Below are 26,174 nucleotides of genomic sequence, written 5' to 3' on the forward strand. Positions count from 1 at the left end.
GTATCATCCAAGAGCCTCTGCGGCTGGGACGCCACCACACACTCCATCACCTTGCCCAAAACTGTCTATAGGTTTATAGTTGTAGAAATTGGAGGGATCAAGAGAGGGCTTTTTAAAGAATGGTCTTACCATCACCTCCTTGAGGCATGATGGCATCCTGCGCTCCTTTAATGAAGCATTAATTATCATCTCCAACCATCTGCTCATATCTTCCCTGGCAGCCTTTATTAGCCATGAAGGGCAAGGGTCAAGAGCGCACGATGTCACCCGCACACTGCCCAGGATCTTGTCTACATCCTCAGGCTGCACCTACTGAAAAGAATCCGACATAATAGGATCAGATGGTACTAGAGGCATGTCTGCCAAAACTCTGGAGTCCAAATCAGCATGGATGCAAGAAACTTTATCTGCAAAGTGACACGCAAACTGATCACAACGGGCTGTAGATGATTCCTCCCCTATTACCTGGGGGATGTGTGGAGCACTGTCTTTGCTACACAAAACAGCTCCGCTGGTCTGCACTGAACAGATGCAGTGGAGGCGGAGAAAAAACATTTCTTTGCCACCCCCACTGCCACAGTGTAGCCCCTAAAATGGGCTATAGCCAATGTTCAGTCAGATTTGTCGTGACTCTTCCTCCAGCATTGTTCCAGTCATTGCCTGATTTGTTACATTGCCCTAAGCTCCAAGGAAAACCAAGGAGCAGAACTGGCTCCATCAAGCCAGAGAGGGTGTTTAGGAGCAACTGTGTCAACAGCCTGGGCTGTCTTTCCTTTCCAGAGATTCACCAGGGCCTCAAAAGAGTCACCAGCTCTGGACACTGGAAACTCCCCAAGGGCTGTCTGGAAATCAAGTGGATCCATAAGCCTCCTGCGTTGGACCATTCTGATTGGTCCACCACCCCTGCAGAGGGCAGATGGAGCAGTCAAATTAAACCCCACCAAATGATAATCTGTCCATGACAAGGGAGTTACCTCAAACTCCCCCATCTCCAGATCATTTATTCACTGGCCAGCAAAAACCAGATCCAGAGTATGTCCTGCCATGTGGGTAGGGCCAGATACTATGGAAGCCATGAAATCCTGAGCTGCTCCTACTAGGGGGGCCTCAGCATGGACATTGACATTCCCCAAGACAATAAGTATGGGGAAACCCAAAGCCACTTCCGAGACCACCCCTGCCAGCTCAGGTAGGGAGACTGAAGTGCAGCGGGGTGGTCAGCACGCCAGCAGAATCCCCAGCCTATCTCGGAGGCCCACCCTCAAGAACAAACATTTGAAATCCTGAGATTGCCTGACCGGGCACCTGGAAATGGGAAAGGTCTCTCGATAGATGACCGCAGCACCCCCTCTCCGATCCTGCAGGTGGGGCTGCTGTATGACCAGGAAACCTGGAGGACAGAGATGAGAGAGCAACCCCACCCAGCTCATCCAACCAAGTCTCCGTCACACATACCAGGTCAGCATGCTCATCCACAATCAAATCATGGATGAGGGATGTTTTAGCATTTACCGGCATTCAACAGCAGTACCCTAATCCTCAAGGAAGTGTTCCCAGAGTTTTCTGGGGCTGCAGGATTGAGAGAAGAGCTGAAAAAAGGAACAGGCCTCAGTTGCTTGGACTGTTTCCCCCTATAATGGCCTGGCCAACTCTCACCGCCATACTTCCCTCTGCCCGCTACCTGTGATATTGCCGCCCTCAGACCATCCCCATGTTTCTGCTCTCCGAGTCACATCTCCTCAGCCCAACCAACCACAGCTCCTCTGTTTGATGAAAACCAGGTCCAGGACTTACTCCGTCATACTTCTGCTGGCTTCTTGATGGAAAAAGGAAGATCTTCTGAGGCCCCAGACTGCTCACCCCAAGAGCCACAAGGACAAGAGCCTTTATGCTCTTGCCAAGAGGCTCGCACCCCTCACCCAGCCTGCTCTTTACACCTCCCTGCATACAATCTTCGGCACCTTGCTGGGTGGGTGGATTGCCCACCCAGAAAATTGCTGGCTTCTGCTGGCAGCAGGGAGGTTTGTGGGGCCAGGAGGCCCCTAGAATTCCCATGATGCACTGCATGAGTGTGTGTTGCATTGTAGAGATTCCCCTGACGCTGGCCAGGAGCCCTGCAGTCTCCCAGCCCTGACTGCAAGCAGCTGGGGCTGGCAGACGATTGGGAAAGCAAGGTTAAGGGAGCACTTGTTTTGAAGGTGAGTTCTGGAGAGGCGCCACTGCTGGGAGCCGAATGGCTGCCAGCGGCTCTCGCACACATGCGAAACCAGCTTGGGCTTCCTTGGCCCAGTTTTCCCTGTGCGTCAGAATGAACATCAAATGAAATACAAGCTTAGACATTAATTTACCAGAAGATGTGCCACCACTAAAACGTTTACAACTCAGTTTACTTAATGATCTTGTGTGGTGATTTGAACTTGATTGCACAAGAGCTTGGCAGGGGGTAACCAAAGGCATATCTGCAGTAGTAGTCTTTTGAGATTAATGTTAATTTTTTGGCAGCGAAGTGTTTGCTTAATCACTCATTATCAACGCCGCAGATAGAATCCAAAGTAAAGGAATTGAAGTCCTGGATTACCAATCTGAATGCTTCACTTTTGCTGTTAATGCCATATTGCACAGTTAACTAGTTGCCCTATCACTTGAAAACACCTTTTTGGATGACTTGATGAATATTGTATACCTTTAAACTCTTTTTTTTTGTAGAGAGAATTGGCAGGCATGAGAAGCTGCAGTTTTTCTTGTTGACCTTTATATAGTATCCTCTAAAAAGATTGGATTTTTAAAAAACATTTTGACCTTCCTTTTTAATTTGCCATGTCCAAAATGCCTTGCATTAAATGTGTGCTATCAGTACATCTCACAGCTTTCTTTTATTCTCCATGTTGTTAACGTTTGCTCAGATATTTTTTCAACAAAGAAGGAGATTTTAACAGTCTGACAGCTGCAGCTTACCACAAGAAAATCCACCTTCTGGTCACCGGTTTTGCTTCTGGGATTTTTCACCTCCATGAGCTTCCAGAGTTCAACCTCATCCATTCTTTAAGGTTAGTCTAAAAATGATAATGATTTTGTGTAGGAGAGTAAATGTGATCAATGTAAGATAGATCATGTAAGAAACTGTAGAAATCCAAGCAAGTTATTGCTTTGTTTTATATTTTGGGGTGGCTGTGGTGGTGGTGTCACTATCCAGTAATGGTGACCCACTTGTTTTTATTTCATTGTGCCTTTTAAAAACCATATTGTCTCCAGTGTTCTTTAACATCTACATGAAACCACTGGGAGAGATCATCAGGAGCTTTGGTGCAGGGTGTTATCAATATGCTGATGACACCCAGATCAATTTCTTCATGTCGACCACATCAGGACATGGCATATCTATACATTTAATTATCTTACAGCGGACTGAGTAGGGAACTATGTGGGGATGCGTCTGGATGCCTGCTGGAACTCTCGCGAGGTCCTGCAAGAGTTCCAACCATTGCCTCAGGAGGGAACGGCAGCCTGGGAGGCAGCTGGGAGAGAGGAGGAAGAAGCAGAATTGAAGGGAAATCGGCAGAATCAGGGGAAAGGAGGAAGAAAGGAGGAAACCAGACCCATTGCCTTGGGAGGGAACGGCATCAAAGGTGGCGAGGCACCAGGCATCCACCTTCAAGCCGCCCAATGGGAAGTATGGCTGCTTTGGGAGCGGTGCGGGCGGGAGATAAATAATGGCAGTGGCAAGAAAGCAGAGGAAAATGGGCAAGAAGGCAGGGAGGCTAAGGAGACTGGGGCAGAAGGGGGGGCCGGGGGAGAGGAGATTGGGGCAGAAGAGGGCAGAGGAGGAGCGATCGGGTGGGAGATAAATAATGGTAGCGGCAAGAAAGCAGAGGAGGTGGGGGGGCCGAGGAAACTGGGGCAGAAGGGGACGGGGGGAGAGGAGACTGGGGCAGAAGTGAGGGGGAGGAGCAGGCGGGCGGGAGATAATGGTGGCGGCAAGAAAGCAGAGGAGACCAGGGCCAAAGGGGCGGGGGAGAGAGGAGACTGAGTGGCACGGGTAGGAGATAAATAATGGCGGCAGTAGCAGCGAGAAAGCAGAGGAGAGTGGGCCAGAAGGCGGGGGGCCAAGGAGACTGGGGCAGAAGGGGTGGGGGGAAAGGAGACTGGGGCAGAAAGGGATGGGGTGTGTGGAGACTGGGGCAGAAAGGGGCGGGGGAGAGGAGCGGGTGGGCTAAAAATAATGGTGGCTGAGCGGGTGGGCAGGAGATAAATAATGGCAGCGGTGGCGAGAAAGCAGAGGAGACTGGGAAAGAAGGGGGCAGGGGAGAGAGGAAAATGGGGCCGAAGCGGCAGGGGAGAGAGGAGACTGAGCAGCACAGGTGGGAGAGAAATAATGTTGGCAGTGAGAAAGCAGAGGAGAATGGGCTGGGGGGGGGGCGAGGAGCGGGCGGGCTAGAAATAATGGTGGCTGAGCAGGTGGGTGGGAGATAAATAATGGCAGCGGCAAGAAAGCAGAGAAGACTGGGGCAGAAGGGGGCGGGGGAGAGAGGAGACTGAGCGGGGTGGAAGACAAATAATGGCGGTGGCCATGAGAAAACAGAGGAGAATGGGCCAGAAGGCCAAGGAGACTGAGGCAGAAGGGGGTGGAGGGGAGAGGAGCGGGTGAGAGATAATGGTGGCCGAGCGGGCAGGCGGGAGATAAATAATGGTGGCGGTGAAAGCAGAGGAGACCGGGGCAGAAGGGGGCAGGAGGCGGCGGTGGCAAGAAAGCAGAGAAAACTGGGGCGGAAGGAGTGGTGGGGAGACGAGACTGTGGCACAAGGAGTGGTGGGCAGAGGAGACTGGGGCAGAAGGGGGCGGGGAAGGTGGGGAGAGTGTACTGCCGCACAGATGCTCCGTGCAGGTTTAGCTAGTTTTCCCTTAATGCCTGCCTGGAGGAGGTAATGGGCTGGATGAGAGATTACAAACTGAAGTTGAAATCCAAATAAGATGGAGGTACTGACTGTGGAGCCACCTAATGGTGCAGTGGGGAAATGACTTTAGCAAGCTAGAGATTGTCGTTTTGAATCCCTAGTGGTATGTTTCCCAGACTATGGGAAACACCTATATCGGGCAGCAGTGATATAGAAAGATGCTGAAAGGCATCATTGCATACTGTGGGGGAGATGGCAGTGGTAAACCTCTCCTGTATTCTACCAAAGACAACCACAGGGCTCTGTAGTCATCAGGAGTCGACATCGACTCAATTGCACACTTTACCTTTATTGACTGTGGAGGGTTGGAACCCGAGAGATGGTTTAGATCTGCCTGTTACAGTCCCCCTGAAAGATCAGGTACATAGCTTGGGAATGCTCCTGGATCCAAAGCTCTCCCTGGTTTCTTCAAGTTGAGGCAGTGACCAGGAGTGCTTCTTATCAACTTTGGCTGATATGTCAGCTACATCTATTTCTGGAGCTAAATGACCTTAAAACAGTGGAACATATGGTGGTAATCTCCAGGCTTGACTACTGCGCTCTACGTAAGGCTGACTTGTACATAGTCCTGAAACTACAATTGGGTACAGGGTGTGGGAGCCAGATTGGTCTCCAGGACAACACGAAGAGACCATATAACACCGATTTAAAAAGAATTGCACTGGTTGCCGATATGTTTCTGGGCGAAATACAAAGTGTTGGTTATCACCTATAAAGCCCTTTATGGCTTGGGCCCAGGGTTTTTAAGAGAGCGTCTTCTTTTTCATGAACCCTGCTGACTGTTAGGATCTTCTAGAGAGGTCCAGTTATGGTTGCCAGTGGCTCGTTTGGTGGCCACCCAGGACTGGGCTTTCTCTGTGGCTGCCTCTGGGCTTTTTGGAATATGCATCCCCACTGAGATAAGAGCACCTCCTTCTCTGTTTGTTTTCAGGAAGACCCTCAAGATTCACTTGTTTTCGCAGGCTTTTAATTAGTTAGTTTTAATAATTTGTTTTAATAACAGCTTCATGCTATTGTTTTTATTGTATTCTGTGGATTTTAATCTGTGATTTTTATATTTTAAAATTTTGTACACCACCTAGAGATGTATATATCAGGTGGTATAAAAATATGAAAAATAAGTAATAAATAAGGAATATAGTGTTTTTATGTGCTTGTTATGGCTCAAACTGATAATTCATTTAATGTTCATAACATTGACTTAAGCTGCTAGATATAGTTGTATATTTTAACCTGTTTTCTAGGCAAGCAGACTGCCTTAGTGGTAGAGATTTTTGGAGATGTGGGATTGCAAAGTAGTGGGAAACAATACTGGCATAGTATATGCAAGCAGAACTGCTTGGGTTTCACTTCCTCTACATAAAGTAATGAAAAAGAGAGTGTTGGGTTCAGGTGTCGCACTAAACCATGAGAGCCAGTGTGGTGTAGTGGTTAGAGTGCTGGACTAGGACCGGGGAGACCCGAGTTCAAATCCCCATTCAGCCATGATACTAGCTGGGTGACTCTGGGCCAGTCACTTCTCTCTCAGCCTAACCTACTTCACAGGGTTGTTGTGAGGAGAAACGTACGTATGTAGTACACCACTCTGGGCTCCTTGGAGGAAGAGCGGGATGTAAATAAATAAATAAATAAATAAGCAAGCAAGCAAACCATGATTTAGTTCTGCTATTGAGAGACTTGAAGACTTTTGCTTTCGCACATGAGGGGAGGAAATTAGCAATTTCCATTCCTGGCTTAAAACAAACAGGGATTTGTTGTTTGCATCCGAATCTGACAAATCCTGGCTTGTTTATGAAAAAGCCTGGATATCAAACCAGGATGCTGGTGTGTCTCCTCATCTTTAATCAGTTGTTTCTTCTTCTTCTTCTTCTTCTTCTTCTTCTTCTTCTTCTTCTTCTTCTTCTTCTTAGCATTTCAGATCAAAAGATCGCATCTATTTCAATCAACAGTACTGGTGACTGGATTGCCTTTGGATGTGGAGGTATGTAACCATAAGACATATCTATGTGAGATCCTGTTTACACAATCAGATGCGCTGAAATAACCCTGCAACTCTATTCAGCCCTGGAAGCTTCTTTACAAGTGAATCTGAGGCATTTGATAGTTACAAAATCCTGGCAAAAGTAGAAGCTATTGATTTATTCTGGTTTGCAAAATATTGACAGAGTTGTTATCTGCACTATGCCAAGGTGGATAGTTCTCTAGAAAACAAACTAAGCTCTGAATCTTCAAGGATATTTTCTGTACTTTATATCTTTCTGTACCATCTAAACCTGTAGCAGTACTGTATAGATACTGCTGCAAAGTGAACTCTTCCTAAGCTGATTAACGAACATATGAAGATCTGGGTCCCTTTGGAGGAGATCACATTGTGACTCCTTCTTACACTAGCATTGACTTCTTGGAAAATGCAACAATGCTGGCATGACAAGGAGCACATATATATATTCTATATCTTCCAACATGAAAGGAAGGAGGAACACAGACTGCTGTGACTCATGCCCCCGAAAGGCAATGTCAGAAGAGGCTTTTAGTCGGCAGGAATGCGTAGCAGCATGGACAAGGTGGTTGTTTCCGATTAGAGCCTCCAGATCTTACATATTGATGAGCTACATATATGGTCTTCCTTGTCGTCGTATTGATAGGTCTGGGACAGCTCCTGGTATGGGAATGGCAAAGTGAGTCCTATGTACTGAAGCAGCAAGGTCATTTCAACAGCATGGTGTCACTTGCATATTCTCCAGATGGACAGTACTTGGTTACTGGTGGGGATGATGGGAAAGTAAGTATGGCGCTGTTGGTGAAATCGGAAACAAAATGGTCTTTAACAAAACCAAAATATATTTGTGAGTATGGGTTGGGGGAGGGGGATAATACTAAATGAGAGCTGTCAAAATGTCAGATCTTTTGGGGTTTTGGCAGTTCCAGCAAATATTTTTTTGTTTTACTGCAGCAAGCTGTTTGTGGAAAGTACTTCATTTTGTCTGTTTAAGCACTGGCATAATTTTAGGAGTGTAGCAAAGCTTCATTGGCATGAGTCTAATCGTCAAATCAACCATATTCTAGGCTTGCAGTACTGGCCCTAATATCTAACCACATCATGCTTTCAATGGACTGGTTCATATGTCACACAGAACTTCAGGTACAGCTGAGCTCCGCTCAACATCTGAGTCTCGGGAACACATGTTTTCCTCTGCCATGTCTGCTCATGCGTCCACGTCTCATCTAGGTTAAAATAAACCAAGAGTGGTTGTTATCTCCAAACCAACTGATCTCTGTTCTAGCCTATTTACTTCAAATAAACAAAGATCTGTTTCCAAGATTTGAAGGTATATCACAGATCTGGGTTTATTTGAATTAAGTAGGTTAGGATAAACTGAGATTGGTCAGTTCAGCTGCCATTAACCAGTTGCAGGGGAGTAGCAGTAGGAGAGAGGGCATGCCCTCAGCTCTTGCCTGTGGGCTTCCCAGACTCATTTGGTGGGTCACTGTGTGGAATAGGATGCTGGACTGAATGGGCCTTGGACCTGATCCAGCAGGGCTTTTCTTATGACTGCTCTTGCTTTATTTTAGCCTAGATCAGAAGTGGGTGATCACATGGGTACGGGAGGGAGAGAGCGTGGACTCCCAGGGCTCAAAGACATTGTGTGGGGCCTGGATTTAACTGAGATTCTGTGTTACGTCTGAACCAGCCCAATGAGATTTGGAACTGAGGACAAAACAATGTTAATGCTGGTCTGAATTCCAAGTCCGTGCAACTTTTAGTGGAGTAGCCATGCTGGTGTACTGCAGCAAAAATAACAGAGAGTTTTGTGGCTCTTTAATGACAAGTCCACAAAAATATTATATTTTATGTTGGCCTTTAAGGTGCCACAAGACTCTTTGCTGTTTCTGCAGAAACAAGACTCTATATAATTTCCCTAGGAGTTTGTCTCCAGTAAAGATGTCCTATAGAATGTACTTTCACTGGGTGAAAGTAACCTGTTGGAGTTAATTACTGTGTGCATCTCAGAAAAGTAATATTTTGAAGCTTAAAATAGGATTTCTTGTGTTCTCTTTTAAGGTGAAGGTATGGAACACCAGCAGTGGCTTCTGCTTTGTCACCTTTACGGAACATACTAGCAGCATATCTGCTGTAACATTTACCACCTCAGGCTATGTAATTTTGAGTGCTTCTCTGGATGGAACAGTGCGGGCTTTTGATCTGCACAGGTAAATTATTGTCTTGGCCTTGCGAAACTTTATTTTATCTTGGAGTAGGAATGAGTGGATTCTGAAGTACAGGTGGACCTTGGTATCCATGAGGTTTCTGTTCTGCACTTCTACCGTGGATACCAAAACCACGGATAATGGAACCTCGGATACCTAGGCATTAAGTCAATGGGAATGCGGGGGTTAGATTCCAGGAGGCCTGAAAATTGCAGGAAAAAGGATAAAATAAAGTGCCATACCGTGCTCCACGGACCTCCAGCTATCCAGCAATGCCCCCCCACCCCACCCCAGAAGTCCAGATTCTTCCATTATTCCCCAAGTTTTTGTGGGCGGGGGAGGCATTTTCTTACTAAATGAGCCACAAAATGGCGATCAGCAATAATCTCCTAGGTCATTTCTGGCTATCTCCAAACCATGGATATGTGAAATTAACTATTTGTTTTCTGTGTATGCCGAGTCTGGTGTTAATTACCTGACCGCAGGTATCGGATCTGCGGATAATGAGGTTTGCCTGGAAATATTTTTAGTTAAAAGCTGGAGATTTGTTGTTAAGGAATATTTCTTGGGCTAACTAAGGTATAATCAAATGTACAGACTCTTATATGGTACAGTCTTGCACATTTGAATCACTGACAAGGCCATGTTAATCTGAAAGTATTCCATCTCGTAAACATAAAGCAAAATGAAAGCTAGACTTTTCCTATAGAGAAAAAGATATATTCAAATATGAAATTATTTCTTTTTTGTTACTTCACGCAGTACCTAAAAGCAGAAGCTTGGCCTTAAATAATGTGTTTGAATGTTTTAAACAGATACCGAAATTTCCGCACATTCACTTCCCCGCGACCAACACAGTTCTCTTGTTTGGCAGTGGACTCCAGTGGTGAGATTGTTGCAGCTGGTTCTCAGGACTCTTTTGAAGTATTTGTGTGGTCAGTGCAGAGTGGACGCCTTTTAGATGTAAGGAACAGACATTCTTTTGTTCTAATCTCTGCCCAGTTTGAAACCCTTACACAGGAACATAGGAAGCTGTCTTGTACCGCGTCAGATCCTTGGTCCATCTAGCTCTACACCGACTGGCAGCAGCTTCTCCAAGGCTGCAGGCAGGAGTCTCTCCCAGCCCCACGTGTAGCGCATTGCAAAAGTCAAGCCTGGAGGTTACCAGCTGATGCACCACAGTTTTGAGGTCATCCTCTTCAAGGAATGGACGCAGCTGTGGAATCAGCTGAAGCTGATAGAAAGCACTCCTGGCCATGGCCACTCCTGGCCATGGCCATGACCACCTGCGATCCCAAGCTGCACACCTGCTCCTTCTGGGGGAGTGTAACCCCACCCAGCACAGGAAGATCTAACTCATCCCTCATATTCTGAGCCTCTACAATGAGCACCTCTGTCTTGCTTGGATTCAGCTTCAGTTTGTTATCTCTCATCCACCTCATTACTGCCTGTAGGCAGGCATTTAGAGAATGAGTGCCATTTCCTGATGATAAAGATGAAATAGAGAAGTTGATTTGGGTGTAATTAACATATTGGTAACACCCAGCATCAAACCTCTTGATGACCTGGTTTCATGTAGATGTTAAAAAGCATTGGTGACAGAATGGAGTCCTGAGGGACTCCATATAACAGCTCCTGTTTTGAGGAGCAACTGTCACCAAGCTCCAGCATCTGGAATCTACTCGAGAGACAGGAGTGGAACCACTGCAAAGCAGTGCTCTCTATTCCTAACTCTGTCAGGCGATCCACAAGGATACCATGGTCAATAGTATCAAACACTGCTGAGATATTTATTTATTTATTTATTTACTTATTTATACATTTATATCTCGCTCTTCCTCCAAGGAGCCCAGAGCAGTGTACTACATATTTAAGTTTCTCCTCACAACAGCCCTGTGAAGTAGGTTAGACTGAGAGAGAAGTGACTGGCCCAGAGTCACCCAGCTAGTATCATGGCTGAATGGGGATTTGAACTCAGGTCTCCCCGGTCCTAGTCCAGCACTCTAACCACTACACCATGCTGTCTCCAAAAGAACCAACAGAGTCACACTCCCTCTGTTGATTCCCTGGTAAAGGTCATCCCTCAGGCCAACCAAGGCTGTCTCAAGTTTGTCACAGCCTCGCTTGCATTCGTATTTGTGTTGGCTATTGCGCACGCGTGCGCAGAAGGCTTCCTAAAGACTTTTGCAGCCCGGCAGGGAAGGGGGCGGGAGGACATCCCCCTGCCGCCCGCCCGTTTCTAGAGAGCGAGCGGTCGGGTCCGGGGCGAGATTTAAGGGGGCGGCAGCAGCAAGGACTTCAAGGGGGCGGCAGGGAAGTATCCTGCTGCCCGATGTTTCTTACTACGGAGGAGCCATCGTCGTCGATTGAAGTGGGTGGCGAGGGATCCTGCCGCCGGGATTTTTACAATAATTATGGTGCCAAAGGTGGAAAGCGCGGGAGGGGTAAGTAAAGCCCCTCCCCGCCCTTAATGGAACCCCCCACCCCAGTGCCTGACCGCAGCTCCGCGGTTCCGTGCACACCCCTACCTAGAGGATACATTTCACTTGCAGAGTGTCAAATACACATTTTATTTAAAGCCTCATTAAACTGATTCTTTGGGATTGAAAATAACGACCTATCTGTTTTTCCATTTTTCTTATGAGCTAATGAACACTTTTTGGATCTAAATTATACTTTTAACCTTTTAACCTAATGTCTTGTTTTGTTGTTTCTCAATTATAATCCCTTAATATTTATTTACTATAAGGTTGTATCCAGGCCAGTTAACTGTTCTGTACATGCCAATGCTGTACTGCATTGGGCAATAGTGAACAGCCACATCCTGTGGTAGAGAATTCCATAGGAAAATTATGCATTGTGTAAAAAAATACTTCCTTTTGTCAGTCATAAATTTCTTGACAGTGAGTTTCATGGGGTGACCCCTGGTTCTCCCCCACCCCCTCATAAGAACAGCTCTGCAGGGTGAGGCCCAAAGCCCTTCTAGTCCAGCATCCTGTTTCACACAGTGGCCCACCAGATGCCTCTGGGAAGTCCACAGGCAAGAGATGAAGGCGTGCCCTCTCTCCTGCTGTTACTCCCATGCAACTGGTTTTCAGAGAAATCTTGCCTCTGAAGCTGGAGGTGGCCTATAGCCCTCAGACTAGTTGACATTGATAGACTTGTCCTCCATGAATTTATCTAAACCCCTCTTAAAACCATTCTGGCTGGTGGCTGTCACTACATCCTGTGGCAGAGAATTCCATAGTTGTATGATAAAATACTTCCTTTTGTCAGTCCTAAATTTCTTGGCAATCAGTTTTACGGGATGATCCCTGGTTCTAGTGTGTTGTGAGAGAAATCAAAATTTAGCTCTCTCCACACATGTATGATTTTATAATATCTGTTGCCCCTCAGTCTTTTTTTCTACTAAAAAAGCACCAGGTGTTGTAGTCTTACCTCGTAAGGAAGGTACTCTAGGCCCCTAATCATCTTGGTTGCCCTTTTCTGCACCTTCCCCAGGTGTAGTGTGGTGTAAACTGCCTTGGTCGGCCTGATGGATGATCTCCAATTGGGAATGGACAGAGGAAGTGTGACTCGGTTGGTCCTTTTGGATCTCTCAGCGGCTTTTGATACTATCGACCATAGTATCCTTCTGGAACGTTTGAGAGGACTGGGGGTGGGAGGCACTGCTCTGCAGTGGTTCCGCTTCTATCTCATGGGCAGATTCCAGATGGTGTCCCTTGGAGACTGTTGTTCATCTAAATCTGAACTTTCTTATGGTGTTCCTCCGGGCTCCATATTGTCTCTGATGTTGTTTAACATCTACATGGAACCGCTGGGAGAGATAATCAGGAGATTTGGTGCAGGTTGTTATTAGTATGCTGATGATACCCAAATCTATTTCTCCATGTCAACCTAATCGGGAGAAGGCATAACCTCCCTAAATGCCTGCCTGAAGGCAGCAATGGGCTGGATGAGGGATAACAAACTGGGGCTGAATCCAGATAAGATGGAGGTACTTATTGTGTTGAGTTGGAACTCAGGAGACGATTTTGATCTGCTGGTTCTGGATGGCGTCGAGCTCCCCCGGAAGGAACAGGTATGCAGTCAGGGGTTGCTTCTGGATCTAAACCTCTCCCTGGTGTCCCGGGTTGAGGTGGTGGCCAGAGGTGTTTTTTATCAGCTTCGGCTGATACGCCAGCTGCATCCGTTTCTTGAGATGTACGACCTCAAGACAGTGGTACATATGCTGGTAACCTCCAGACTGGACTACTGCAATGCACTCTATGTGGGGCTGTCACTGTACGTAGTCTGGAAACTGCAGTTGGTCCAGAATGTGGCGGCGGCCAGGTTGGTCTTTGGATCATCTAGGAGAGACCATATTACTCCTGTGTTGTAAGAATGAACTGGCTGCTGATACATTTCCAGCCAAAATACAAGGTGCTGGTTATTACCTATAAAGCCCTAAACAGCTTAGGCCCTGGGTATTTAAGAGCATGTCTTCTTCGCCATGAGCTGCACTGCCTGTTGAGATCATTTAGAGAGGTTTGCCTGCAGTTGCCGCCAACTCACTTGGTGGCTACTGGGGAATGGGCCTTCTCCGTTGCTGCCCCTGGACTTTGGAATGCGCTCCCTGTTGAAACAAGAGCCTCCCCATCCCTGGCAACTTTTTAAAAGGTGCTGAAGATACATTTATTCACCCAGGCTTTTAATTAGAATCCTGGTTTAAATTTTTAATGCTGTTTTTAAATGATTTTAATGTTAATGTTTTTAATGTTTAAATGATAATTGTTTTTATTTAGTTTTGATTTTGACTGTTAATTGATTTTAATTGTTGTAAACTGCCCTGAGCCATTTTTGGAGGGGCGGTATATAAATCAAATTAGTAGTAGTAGTAGTAGTAGTAGTAGTAGTAGTAGTAGTAGTATGGAGAGATCCTTTTGGAGCTCCTCGCAATCTCCTTTGGATTTCACCACCCTAGATAGTTTGGTGTCATCTGCAGATTTGACCACCCTGCTGCTTACCCCAACTTCTAGATCATTATCCTGGTTGATGCCAAGAAGAAATGTCACTCTGTGTCAGCTCTAGCCTGGTCTTGTAATGCTGGTGCAATGCCTCACGTTGTGGTGAAGTGCTGAGACAAGAGCCTTTGCGCTCACTCATAGCTGTCCACCTTTTTGCTAGTGGAGCAGCTTATAGCATCAAGCTGTGCATGTCTTTAAAAAAAAGACGGGGGTGGGGGGAGATCAAGCCATGTGTCAGCAGCCTTCCCAGGGTAAGGATGATACAGAAGTCGCTTATCAAACTGGCTGTAAATGTTAATCACAGTCCAGTATGGGAAGTTCTGTGATGCACTTTAAACCATCTTCTATGCATATAGTTACAGTTAAAGCTGGCATAGATACATATATTGGCATAGGATTTTATGTAGAAAGAGCAATCTCCCTCTATGAATTAAATGTATGTATTTTTCTTCCATTAGATCTTGGCTGGCCATGAGGGCCCCATCAGCAGTCTGTGTTTTAATCCAATGAAGTGTGTCCTAGCAAGTGCCTCTTGGGATAAAACAGTCAGATTATGGGATATGCTGGATAGCTGGAGGACCAAGGAAACGCTGCCACTGAACTCCGATGGTAAATCCCTTTTGAAATATTGTGTGTGTGCGTAAGTGTGTACTGAAGCCATTCGCAGAGGCAGGCAAGGGATGGGCCCAGGCCTGTCAGCGGCCTGAGGGCAACGAGTGGTGATGGGGTGGCAGTGAGGAAGGGCCTGGTCCACTGCTGATGCAGCTTGGTGCTGCTGAGGTTATTGGCGGAGGCAGGCAGGTGAGGAATGGGCCCAGGCCTGTCAGCGACCTAAGGGGAACAAGTGGCCATGGCGGCGGCAGTGAAGAAGGGCCCGGTCAACTGCTGCTGCTCCTCCTCCTGCAGGGTGAGAGTGGGGAGGTCTCTGGGGTTAGGAGGCTGCGGTTTGGCCAGCCCGCACAAGCCACGCTGCAGCCACGACCAGGAGAGTTGAGGAGGATGGAGCAGTGACCAAGAGTGATGAGCGGGGAGCGAAGCAACAGGATGGAGGAGGAGGAGCGGGAGTGTGGCTCAGGTGAGGGTGAAGGGGCTGTGGCAGGGGGTGAGGGGAGCCATTGAGTACTAGTGCACAGATGCTCTGTGTGGGCTAAGCTAGTACATATTAAAATAAAAACTATTGAGGAAAACCAGCACTAAACCATTGGTTTCGCCACAACAATTCACACCTACAACACTCTCTTTGAAATTTGTGGGTTGCCCTGCCTGTGGGTGAAAATGCAAATTGATGATTTGTGGAAGCCGCGAAGTGGATTTTTGTGAGCAGGGTCAGCCCATCCACTAAGCAGACCTAGGCGGTTGTCTAGGTCACCAGTTCACGGGGTGGGTGTGGGCACTGCCGCACCTGCCTGAATGTCGGCCCTCCGTATTGTGGCTGGGGTGATGAGGAAGGAGATTATACCTTTTAAAATCCGTAAGACCACCACTGCCTCCCAACTCTGTGCCTGTGCCGTACACTACCTCTGCTGCTCAGCTGGCTGCTGCGCATGCGCAGTGGCCAGGTAATCAACGGGGGCACTGGGCATGGACTTTGTGCAGAGCTGGGCGGCAGCGTGGGGCAGCTGCAGCGGCCTTATGGATTTTAAAGTTGTGACGCCTTTAATCTCCTTTCTCATCGTGCCCCCACCCCAGCCAGTGACAGCCGCCAAGTGTGACTTTGGTGCTGCTCTTCCCATTCATTTAAATTATATTCCGTACATTACAGGATATAATTTTAACTGAAAGTAGGGGAAGGGGTGCCAAAATCATATTCCACGAGGGTGCCAAAAACCTGAGGGCCGGCCCTGTTTGTGAGTCTAGCTGTTATCTTAAAATTGAAGACCATGTGATCAAAATACATTTATAGGACTGTTTTTAAAATCAAGGCTTAACTTTGACTCACTCACTGACTAAACCTTCAACAGTGCTTGCGGTTGCTTTTCGCCCGGATGGCAGTGAGCTTGCAGTTGCTTCCCTGGATGGACAGATCACTTTTTGGGATCATGAAAATGCAATGCAGATTGGATCGATTGTGGGAAGACATGACTTACAAATGGGGAGAAAGGAACTGGACAAAATAACAGCCAAGCAAGCTGCTAAAGGGAAGTAGGTAGAACACTTGTGACCATTTATGGAGAACAATATTCCTTTGAAGTCACCTTAAGTGGCACAGCAGGGAAATGTTTGACTAAGAAGCAGAAGGTTGCCGGTTCGATTCCCCACTGGAACTATATCGGGCAGCAGTAATATAGGAAGATGCTGAAAGGCATCATCTTATACTGCGCGGGAGGAGGCAATGGTAAATCCCTCCTGTATTCTACCAAAAAACAACAACACAGGGCTTTGTGTGTTCCAAGAGTCAAAATCGACTTGACGGCACACTTTACCTTTATATTCCTTTGAATTAGACATCTTTCTAATATGAGTGTTGAAGTCTACCATCTGAGAATCTTAGGAACATGGATTTTGTTGAGCTTATTTTAATGTAGGAATGAAAAGTTTGTGCATTGCCTGTTGCCCTTGAGGCTCTTTTATGTTTTCTACTGGTTTGTGGAAATCTAAGGAACTTGGCTTTTTTATGTCTCCTGGTTCCAAAGAAAAGTTTGACTATGAGATGGTGTAAATATCTGGTGTGATCTTGTTTGCTAAGAAAGATGCCCACATCTTTCAATGCTCTGAGTTGCCATTTGTAATCTTATAGAGAGATTATTTAGCACCCATCTGATCATGCTGTAAGTAATCTTAATAGTGAAATAACAACAGGGACCTGTTTCAGAGATATTGGATTGGATCCAGGTCTGTTCATGCAGCTGGGATCTCCTGCCCCCTCCTTCCCACTTACACTCTTTTACACATGTGCATCCTCCCCCCCCCCAAATCTGAGGATTGGGGGTCCCTCTAGAACAGGGAGAATGTCAATAAAAATTGGGGTGAGGAGTTTGCAGCAGCTTAAGTGCCTTCTTTATTCTCTCGTTACCTTTGGATCTAAACCATTATCTCTGTGATTTTGTTGCATTACTTATGTTGATTCCCCCCCCCCCCCCGAGATTATTATTGCAAGTGTAGCTTTAAATGCTAAGGGGAAATTTGCTAACAAAATGCTACTTCTCTTTTCCCCTCTAATAGAAGAGATGGTAACAGCAGATCTAAATCAGTCTCTGTGATATGAATTTATTACCTTGTATTGTCCTAATACTGTTTAATTTCATCCTGACCTTTTTACTTATATTTAATTAACCACTGAAAAGGCCCCTTCTCTCATTCCCAAGAATCATGCCTCAGCCAGTGGTCACACACACACACACACACACACACACACACACACACACACACACACACACACGATGAAATTACACATTTACATTGTCTGGTGTGTTTTTCTTCAGATCTTTTACTACTATCTGTTACTCAGCTGATGGGCAGTCCATTCTGGCAGGAGGGCTGTCAAAGTTTGTCTGTATTTATCACGTCAAGGAGCAGATTCTCATGAAGAAATTTGAAATATCTTGCAATCTATCTTTAGATGCAATGGAGGTTAGTGACTATTCTTTGTATTTGGCATGGGATAGCAATTAATCTTTTTATTGTGTTTGAAGAAAAAGGTGACCTAAATGAGATCTTAAGTTGGAAGTGTGCTTGTGCTGCATCTTGCCCTATGGCAACCTGAGTAGTAAACCAACCATGAATTCACTCTTTGGTCCATTTGAAGCAGCTCTCTCCTTCTGAGACAGCTGTGTGCACACTATCCCCTCTGGAGTTGAGACGAGAAGTGGCAACAAAGTGCCTGAGCCCTGGGCTTGTCTTCTTCTTTGGGTGCTGTCACGTATGGGGGCTGTCACTGCTGCCATTTTTGGGCCCAAGGCAGGAAATCTGTCTCTTCTGATGGAAAAAGTGAGCAAAGGAGTAATTGCTGTCACTTGTTTTGGACCTAGGAGATCCTTGGGTTCAAGGCAAACTGTGGCACTAGGGTTAATAGCAGCATGGCATGAATGACTGTCTCTTTAATCCTTATTTGCAAAGCTGCAATAAGTGCTCATGAATACATAAAAATGGATCAGATTGCTCTAAACTATTGTTTGAACCACTCCTCCTCCCTCCCACCCCAGTCACTGACAATGTAGTGCTTTGAGTTTTACTTTTATCCATATGCTTCATGGATTAGATAGGAGGGACAGAAGTTGAACAAATACCGTAGCCCTTTTAAATACTCATTTTTAGCCTACTTTCCAGTAGGCTTATGAGATCACCCAGCATTGATTGTGTGTGTGTCCGTCCGTACATGTGTCCCCCCACTCTCAACTTCACAACGCCTGGACCGATTTGAACCAAATTTGGTACAGTTGTAGTGAGTGACACACAGGGACATCTCAGTGGTGTCGTTTGTAATGATGTCATCCACCTTGATCCAAGATGGACACATGAACATTTGAGGTGCAAGAGATCTAACTTGTGGACCTCAATTTGAACCAAATTTAATGTTGTAGAGACAATGAAAGGAAAGTAGGCTGATTAGTTCTTACTAGAACATCTTGTTAAAAGATAGCTACAGTTCCAAACACTTGTTCTGAATTTGTGCATATTCTACTAGAAATCAGAGGTCTTGTAATGTAATAAAGCAACTATTTTTGTTTTTACAGGAGTACTTGGATCGCAGGAAAATGACTGAGTTTGGCAGCATGGCATTAATAGATGAAGGAACTGGGGAAGATGATGGTGTTGCCATCCCTCTTCCAGGGGTCAAACGAGGTATCTGTCTAACCTTTTCACAAGTAGGACCCACCAGTAGCATTATGTCTTCATTTGGCAACTACTGGAAAGTGAAACCCATGTGAAAATACTTGCTGCTGATCATGGGCACTTAAAACTTGCTATGTGGAAATTTAATGTAGCTGCAGCAGTCAGTTGCATGTTATGTATTTTGTATGCTATTAGGTAATAGGATGATTCAGTGTTTGATGCACTACTGTGACAAGCAACGTTTTCAGTTCTGGCTTGCTTTCTCCAGTTGTCCGTGTTGCTTATTTCCTAGGTTTTCTCTCCCAAAGCTATCAGCCTTCTCTGTTTATGCAAGGGCTCTTTCACTAGATAATGTTTATAAGACCTTTAATATAGTGGGCTTGACAATGTTACGATCTGAAGGATTCTGTTTCCTTGGTATTCACTGTAATAGGTGACTGGTTACCTTTGAACAGAACTGCTTACATCCATATCAGTTCTGTTCCTTGATAAACATTGGATTATGTGTTTGCTTTTTTAGAAGGGGTTGATTGTCACATTTGGAACACTAACAAAACTGCACTCGTATGTCTCAGATGCTGTTGTCATGTTTATTGCTAACTTGGTGGAAATTAAATTATTAGTAGCAATGTCAGGGTTGGTATGTACAAGGTTAATATTAAATGCAGGAAGTTGAGTTTCTTTTCACTATTTCAGGTGATATGAGTTCTCGACATTTTAAACCAGAGATAAGAGTGACCTGCCTCCGTTTCTCTCCTACAGGTGGGTGTTTCTATAGAATAGATCTGGCCACTTCCTGATGGATTCAAATGGAATAAGTTTGATTTCACACCTAGGACAATATAGTCATAATTATATCACTAGATATTTGTCACTTATTGGCATGCTTTTAAAAATATGCTGATAGCTGAATTGTCTGTGGTGTCCAACCACATGCTTTATAGTAGCCAAAAAAGGTTAGGAAAGTTATTTGTGCAAATAGATGATTTATCCTTTCAAGATTATGCATATGGAAAGTTGTCCAGTTAAATATCTAATTTAAGATATTTCAATTTAATTATTTAAATTAAATAAGATATATTAAGAAAGCCAGCTTTCTTGCTGGCTTTCAAGGTTTGCATACTTGAAACTGATACTATCCATTCTTCTCTTGCAGGACGAAGTTGGGCAGCAACCACTACAGAAGGCCTTCTTATCTATTCTTTAGACTCCGGGCTGGTCTTTGATCCATTTGATCTGGACATTGACATCACCCCTAGCAATGTTCGCAAAGTACTCCATCAGAAGGAGTACACCAAGGCAATTGTCATGGCTTTTCGACTGAATGAAAAGAAACTAATTCAGGAGGTCCTGGAAACTGTGCCATACAATGAAAGTAAGCTGTTTTAAGGTTCAGCCAGCTTAATGTTATGGTTGCAGAATGTTATGTTCTTGGAGTTCGAGTATCAGCAGGATTTTGCACAATAGTTTTTTTGTGTGTATGTTTATTTGGTAGAAGGGAAAGGACAGAGCTCCTAGTGGTCTTGGGTGTTTGACATGAATGGCAGGTGGTAATTGATAACCATCACAGGAACAGGGAAGAGTGGATGGGTAAACATTTTAGGTCATATCATATCGTATAGCACTTCATTGGATTTCCTTTGCCTGGAAAGATGAATATCATATTTTAAAAGCTGAATGTGGAACTAGAAAGCTTTAGTTAGAAGTTATTTATAATCTAGAATTGTGGTCACTCTACTTCACATGTTATGTTTTTGTTTATGACTTTTAACTAATAGCAGCCTTTTTTTAAAAACACAGTTGATGTAATCTGCACATCACTCCCAGAACTATATATAGAAAAGATGCTAGAATTCTTAGCATCTTCATTTGAGACATCTCGTCACTTGGAATTCTACCTCATGTGGACTCAGCGATTGCTCATGTTGCATGGCTGCAAGTTAAAAACAAGGTCAGTGATCTTGGGATTAGCAGGGCTGCTCAACTTTGGCCCTCCTGCAGATGGCCTACAACTCCCATAATCCCTGACTATTGGTCACTGTGGCTGGGCTATTGGCCACTGTGACTGGAGACTATGAGAGTTGTAGTCCAAAAACAGCTGGGGGCCCTAAATTGAGCAGGCCTGGATTAGAGTTTAAAAGAGATAAAGAATAATACATGCTAACTGGGCAAAGAGACACCTTTTACCGTGGTGATTCTCTTTATTTAACAGGGGGAGAGTAACTGGCCCTATCCACCCCCAGCACAGTACCTCCAATGGCTGTTGCTGGTGTCTATCTTGTGGGTTTTTTTAAGAATGTGAGCCCTTTAGGGACAGGGAGCCATCTTATTTATTTATTATTTCTCTCTGTAAACCGCCCTGAGCCATTTTTGGAAGGGCGGTATAGAAATCAAATTAATAAATTGAAATAATAATAATAATAATAGTAGTAGTAGTAGTAGTAGTAGTAGTATTCTGCTCTTCATCCAAGGAGTTTGGAATGGTCTCCCATCAGGTACTGAACAGGTCCAGACCTGTTGAGCTTCAGAAGGAAAATTATATTTGGCATCTTCAGACCATTCTTTAAATGTATATGTATTTTAATAAATAAATAAATAAATAAATTCTTTAAATGTAATTCGGGACAGAAAGCTTATTCCACTTTGGATATTTGAGATGACTGGACTTGAAAACTAGAGTAAGACTCTGTGCCCTGATTTAATAGTCAGGTAACTGTTTCCAGCCAGTATTTTAGACAGAAACTAAAGCACAGCAAGATGCATGTGGTGTGTTAAAAAACAAACAGCAAAAAGATTGTGTATATCAATATAGTTAGATACTTGGTTACAAACCACAGTCCATAGTCATGGAGCCTTTTAAATGCTTAGAAGTATTAACAGTTTTCAGTGTAGTCTTGTATTTTTAGAACATACAGAATACTGATACAAATTCTGATATATAAGCTTTGTGCCTTTGCAGATCAGGGAAACTGCTACCTACCATTCAGTTTCTTCAGAAGAGCATTCAGCGCCACTTTGAAGATGTTTCCAAACTGTAAGTATTTAGCTTGAATATATTCTACAGTCATCCCTCACCAACCGCAGGTTTCCCAATTGTGGTTTTAAGTATCCGCAACTGGGAAATTGTGGCAGGTCTCGCCGACTGCGACCCAAGTATCTGTAGTTTGGTGAGATTTCTTGGTAATGGGCACGGGGGGGGGGGGGTGTTCATGATTTTTGGGGGCTTGGGGATGATTTGGGGGAGTTGGGTGATTTTCGGGGTTGCCTTTCACTCCTCTTAGTGATTCATGGCAATTTGGAGGGATTTTTTTCTATTTTTAACTGTATATTGCGGTCTTTTTGTGACCACAGTTCTCCTAACCCCCTATTTGCCATTGATTTCAGTGACTCGCCAACCACGAATTCGGTTTTCCCGAAACGGAATCCTCGCAGTTGGCGAGGGATTACTGTACTTTAAACCATTTCCTTTCCTAATAGAAAGGAATGAACATTCTGGTTGATATATTGAGTATCAATACTGTATTGCATTTCTCTGTGAAAATGTTTTTTCCTTCCTCCCCTTCCTTAGGGCAGTATTAATGAGAGATTTTGACCTTGAAACATTCAGTGTGTGTGTGTGTTCTGACAAGTTCCTTGGCCTGCTCACTCATTTCTCTGTTGGATTGTCTGCAGTACATGTCCATCCAAGTGATAGTCAATGTTAGAAGGTCTGATGGTATCAGAAGATAGAGAGGAATCCTCCTTTTTGCATTTACTATGTTATGTGGCTTGTGACTACTTGCAGAAGCAGCTATTCAGAAAGAGAGGTCCTGTGTACATGAACATGTATGTCAAGTCATGAGCGAAAATGTCACAGACAGATCTTTCATATTGCCTCAAATGTTGCATTTTTCAGTAGAGCCAGTTCCTATGTTTGGGAGTGATAATCAAGAGATGTGTACGTGTGTGTGATTTAGTCCAAAGACTGTGTCTCTTCTTGACTACACTTTCATATACATGGGCAAGCTTTTATTTGTATTGCTTTGAATCAGCCCTTCATGTTTTTCTGATGTGTTTTGTTTCTACAGTTGTGATTGGAATTGTTATAACATGAAATACATTCTGGCTATTTCACAACAACGGGGAATGAAACGTACAGCAGAAGAATCTGAGAATGACGAAGACTTGCAGGATTCGGAAGACTCGAGTAATGATTCACCTATGGAATCAACTGTCCTTTCTTGAACATCACTTGGTTAATTTTTGAGAACTTTTTAAAACTGACACCGCAATAATTTAAACAGTGGTATTCACTGAGAACTGAACAGCCCTCATAGGGCTTCTTTTGTACAGTTGACATGGATGTGCAGCAACTTGACTGGGAGTCAGCAGTTACCCCTTTTGTTCAAACTATGATCTCTTTTTTGGTAACAGCAGAACAAACAAATTTTCAATATTGCTAAGCTTCAAACAAGAGAGTGCTTGTGTTTATCTTAGACAGGATGGGTGCCAAAGTATATCAGGCACAACCCAACCACTGCTGGCACTCTTCAGCTTTCACATGGGAACCTCGTTCCATTAGGATCCCTCCAATATCCCCACGGGAGACCCTCTTGAAGTAGAAGTGGCTCCCACTGGAAAATAATTTCACATATGCCCCCTGCCCTTCATGTATGTGCAGAGGTGCTTCCCACTTTCACATAAAGTGGGAGTATTGGGTTCCAGGCATGACTTTTTCCTTTACTGTAGGTAAAACATGAAAATATGTAGAAATCCATATTGCTAGTTGCCTGAAGAACCCTGATATAATCTCACTGCTATCAAGTTAGACTACTGTTATCAGAAAAGGTAAAGACTAGGGTCAGTGTGAACCTGCATAAGTATCTAAGATTATCTTTAAGGTTTCTAGGGCTAACTTATATCCCAGTAATGTGGGAATTGAGCCACTCTGAAAGGGGGCTGCTTGAGGAGTACAGCTTGTATAGCTAAGAGTTTTTGCAACACTGGAAAGGTAGGATGGTACCCCTGGCAGTGTGTGCAAAGAGTCTCTAGGCTGACGCACACAGCCTGAAGCTTCCTGACCATGCACATTCCCTCTTCCCACTCTGCTCCTGTGTGATGTTGATGTCCTGGTTTGGCTAGATAACCCGTCCATGTGTTGTCCAAACCCTGGAGCAGTTAAGTCTTGTGGTTTGTCAAGCTCCTTGGTTCAGACACACAAGGAGGTGCTTTAACAAAACCAGGAAACGGATACCAGAGCTCTGCAGTGGAACTGAAAAGGAACCAACCCTGGTTTGTTCAGTTGTGTCTGAATCTGCCCAATATTGGGAACAAAGCAATGCTTAATAGGATTTCGTAATCCTTTCTTTTATTATATGAATCATCTCATGATATATATTCTTGCTGTAAAGGAATAAATATCCATTTAAGAAATTGGGCACAGGAAGCTTGGAATATGTTGGGGAGGTTATAAAAATAATCCTAATGCTTTCTGTGTGTTTAAACCCTGCAATGATTGTGCAGTTTTGTGAACAAACAAGGAAATGCACAAAGCAATGTAGTTACTACAAAGAATTTTACTGTGTATAAACTTTAGGGTCCAGGCTACATACATGTTAGTTTACCATGTGAAAAGCAGCCCCACTCTGCTTGTTCAGGATTTTGAAAGATTTCTACTGAAAATTGGAGTGGACTCAAGTCCTACAAACAAGAGGAGAATGAACCACTGGCTGCTTTTGTCCTTTATCTTGTTATCACTCCAGACTAGCTAATTTCCCCTGTTTCTGCAGTTGCTAGGAAGAGAGAGATAAACAAGAGAAGAAAAGGTCTGGCCATTGGCTGTTTATCTTCAATCTTCTCCAGCATTCTTTGCCTATTAGTGGGAAGGCTTCAGAGAGAGTTGGCTGCTTTTCATGTGGTCAGCACACTGTGAATCATACTACACATTATATCACAATAAATATGTTCACTATTTGCTATTGGATAACCAGTGGAGAAGCTCGTAAATGGATCCAAAAACAGTTGCTTTAGAAAATAAACACACACCCAATGGTGATGTTTTGAGCATTTTTTGGTTTGGTATGGAGTTGGTTTCACAGAATTTCTAGTACCAAACTCCAGAGTACGATGTTTCTGTTCCCTTTTACATAAGTAAAGGGTACAAAGGCCACTGGGCCAGATATATGTTTAGGGATGGACAACACTGCTTAACTATACCTGGTTAATTTTTTTTAATAAAAATGACTGAAGGCTAACTATTCTAATGTGTGTGGATTACTTGGCTTATTTTGTTTCCAGTTTTCCATAGTTTACTACTGAACAAGCCTCTAAAGTAGGATGATGAAACTTACTGACTAAGCAGGTTTAATATATAGCACACAGCCATGGCATTCATAAGCTAGTTCCTTTTTGCTGTGAGATATAAAGACACTTTGCCTCTGAGAAAAACCTACAGCTGAAATGCATTAGACATTGTTCACACAAGAATTACTTCTTGAGGCTTCCTATGCTCATCTCCCTCCTCAATTGACTGCATTGGAGAAAACCATCCAACAAGCATAGCTGATAAAAGCAGCAAACAGATGTCATTGTTCAGCACGGCTCATTGAGTAGTGTAAACAAGTTCAAAATCAATTTGCATTTTACATGTGCTTAGAATTACATTCATATTTTGTATATGTCTTTAACGATTACATTAATACTTTATTTATTTGACATATTTGTTTACCGCCCAAAACGTGCATCTCTGGGTGGTTTACAACAAAGCAATATAAACAAAAAGGTTAAAAACATTACAATAATTTTAAAATTTAAAACAAAAACTATTAAAACAGTATCTAATTAAAAGCCTGGGTGAACAGATGTGTCTTAACTGCCTTTTCAAAAATGGTCAGAGATGGGAGGCCCCTAATTCAACACAGTGCGCATTCCAAAGCTTCAGGGCAGCAATAGAGAAGGCCCATCCCCAAGTAGCTACCAGGCGAGCTGATGGCAACTGCAGATGAACCTCTCCTGATGATCTCAATGGGAAGTGGGGTTCATGCCAAAAAAGACGTTATCTTAAATACCCAGGCCCTAAGGTGTTTAGGGCTTTATGGGTTATTTGATTTATTTATCTAGATTGCTATACTGCCTTTCACAATCTCAAGGCAGTTCACACAAAAGTTAAAACAAGTCTACAAAAATTACAGAATTAAAATATCAGAATATAAACATACAGATCTCATTAAAAGATTAAAAAAACAAGCATAATATA

At 44.2% G+C, this 26,174-nt stretch overlaps 1 protein-coding gene across 1 annotated transcript in view; it reads left to right on the forward strand.

Annotated features, from left to right (window-relative positions):
• Positions 1–25,173, forward strand: part of PWP2 (PWP2 small subunit processome component) — a 37,348-nt gene extending 12,175 nt beyond the window's left edge. The window contains exons 8-21 of the mRNA XM_053308366.1: positions 2,904–3,047; positions 6,863–6,933; positions 7,598–7,734; positions 9,016–9,164; positions 9,977–10,124; positions 14,626–14,776; positions 16,129–16,309; positions 17,590–17,737; positions 18,841–18,949; positions 19,637–19,702; positions 20,097–20,315; positions 20,741–20,891; positions 21,900–21,974; positions 23,008–25,173. Of these exons, the coding sequence (XP_053164341.1) occupies positions 2,904–3,047; positions 6,863–6,933; positions 7,598–7,734; positions 9,016–9,164; positions 9,977–10,124; positions 14,626–14,776; positions 16,129–16,309; positions 17,590–17,737; positions 18,841–18,949; positions 19,637–19,702; positions 20,097–20,315; positions 20,741–20,891; positions 21,900–21,974; positions 23,008–23,164 (1,906 nt within the window). The 3' untranslated portion in view covers positions 23,165–25,173. The remainder of the gene's footprint in view (positions 1–2,903; positions 3,048–6,862; positions 6,934–7,597; positions 7,735–9,015; positions 9,165–9,976; positions 10,125–14,625; positions 14,777–16,128; positions 16,310–17,589; positions 17,738–18,840; positions 18,950–19,636; positions 19,703–20,096; positions 20,316–20,740; positions 20,892–21,899; positions 21,975–23,007) is intronic.
• The last annotated feature ends 1,001 nt before the right edge of the window (positions 25,174–26,174 follow it).

This window comes from Hemicordylus capensis, chromosome 3 (assembly GCF_027244095.1).
Source record: "Hemicordylus capensis ecotype Gifberg chromosome 3, rHemCap1.1.pri, whole genome shotgun sequence".
In the NCBI taxonomy this organism is placed as follows: domain Eukaryota; kingdom Metazoa; phylum Chordata; class Lepidosauria; order Squamata; family Cordylidae; genus Hemicordylus; species Hemicordylus capensis.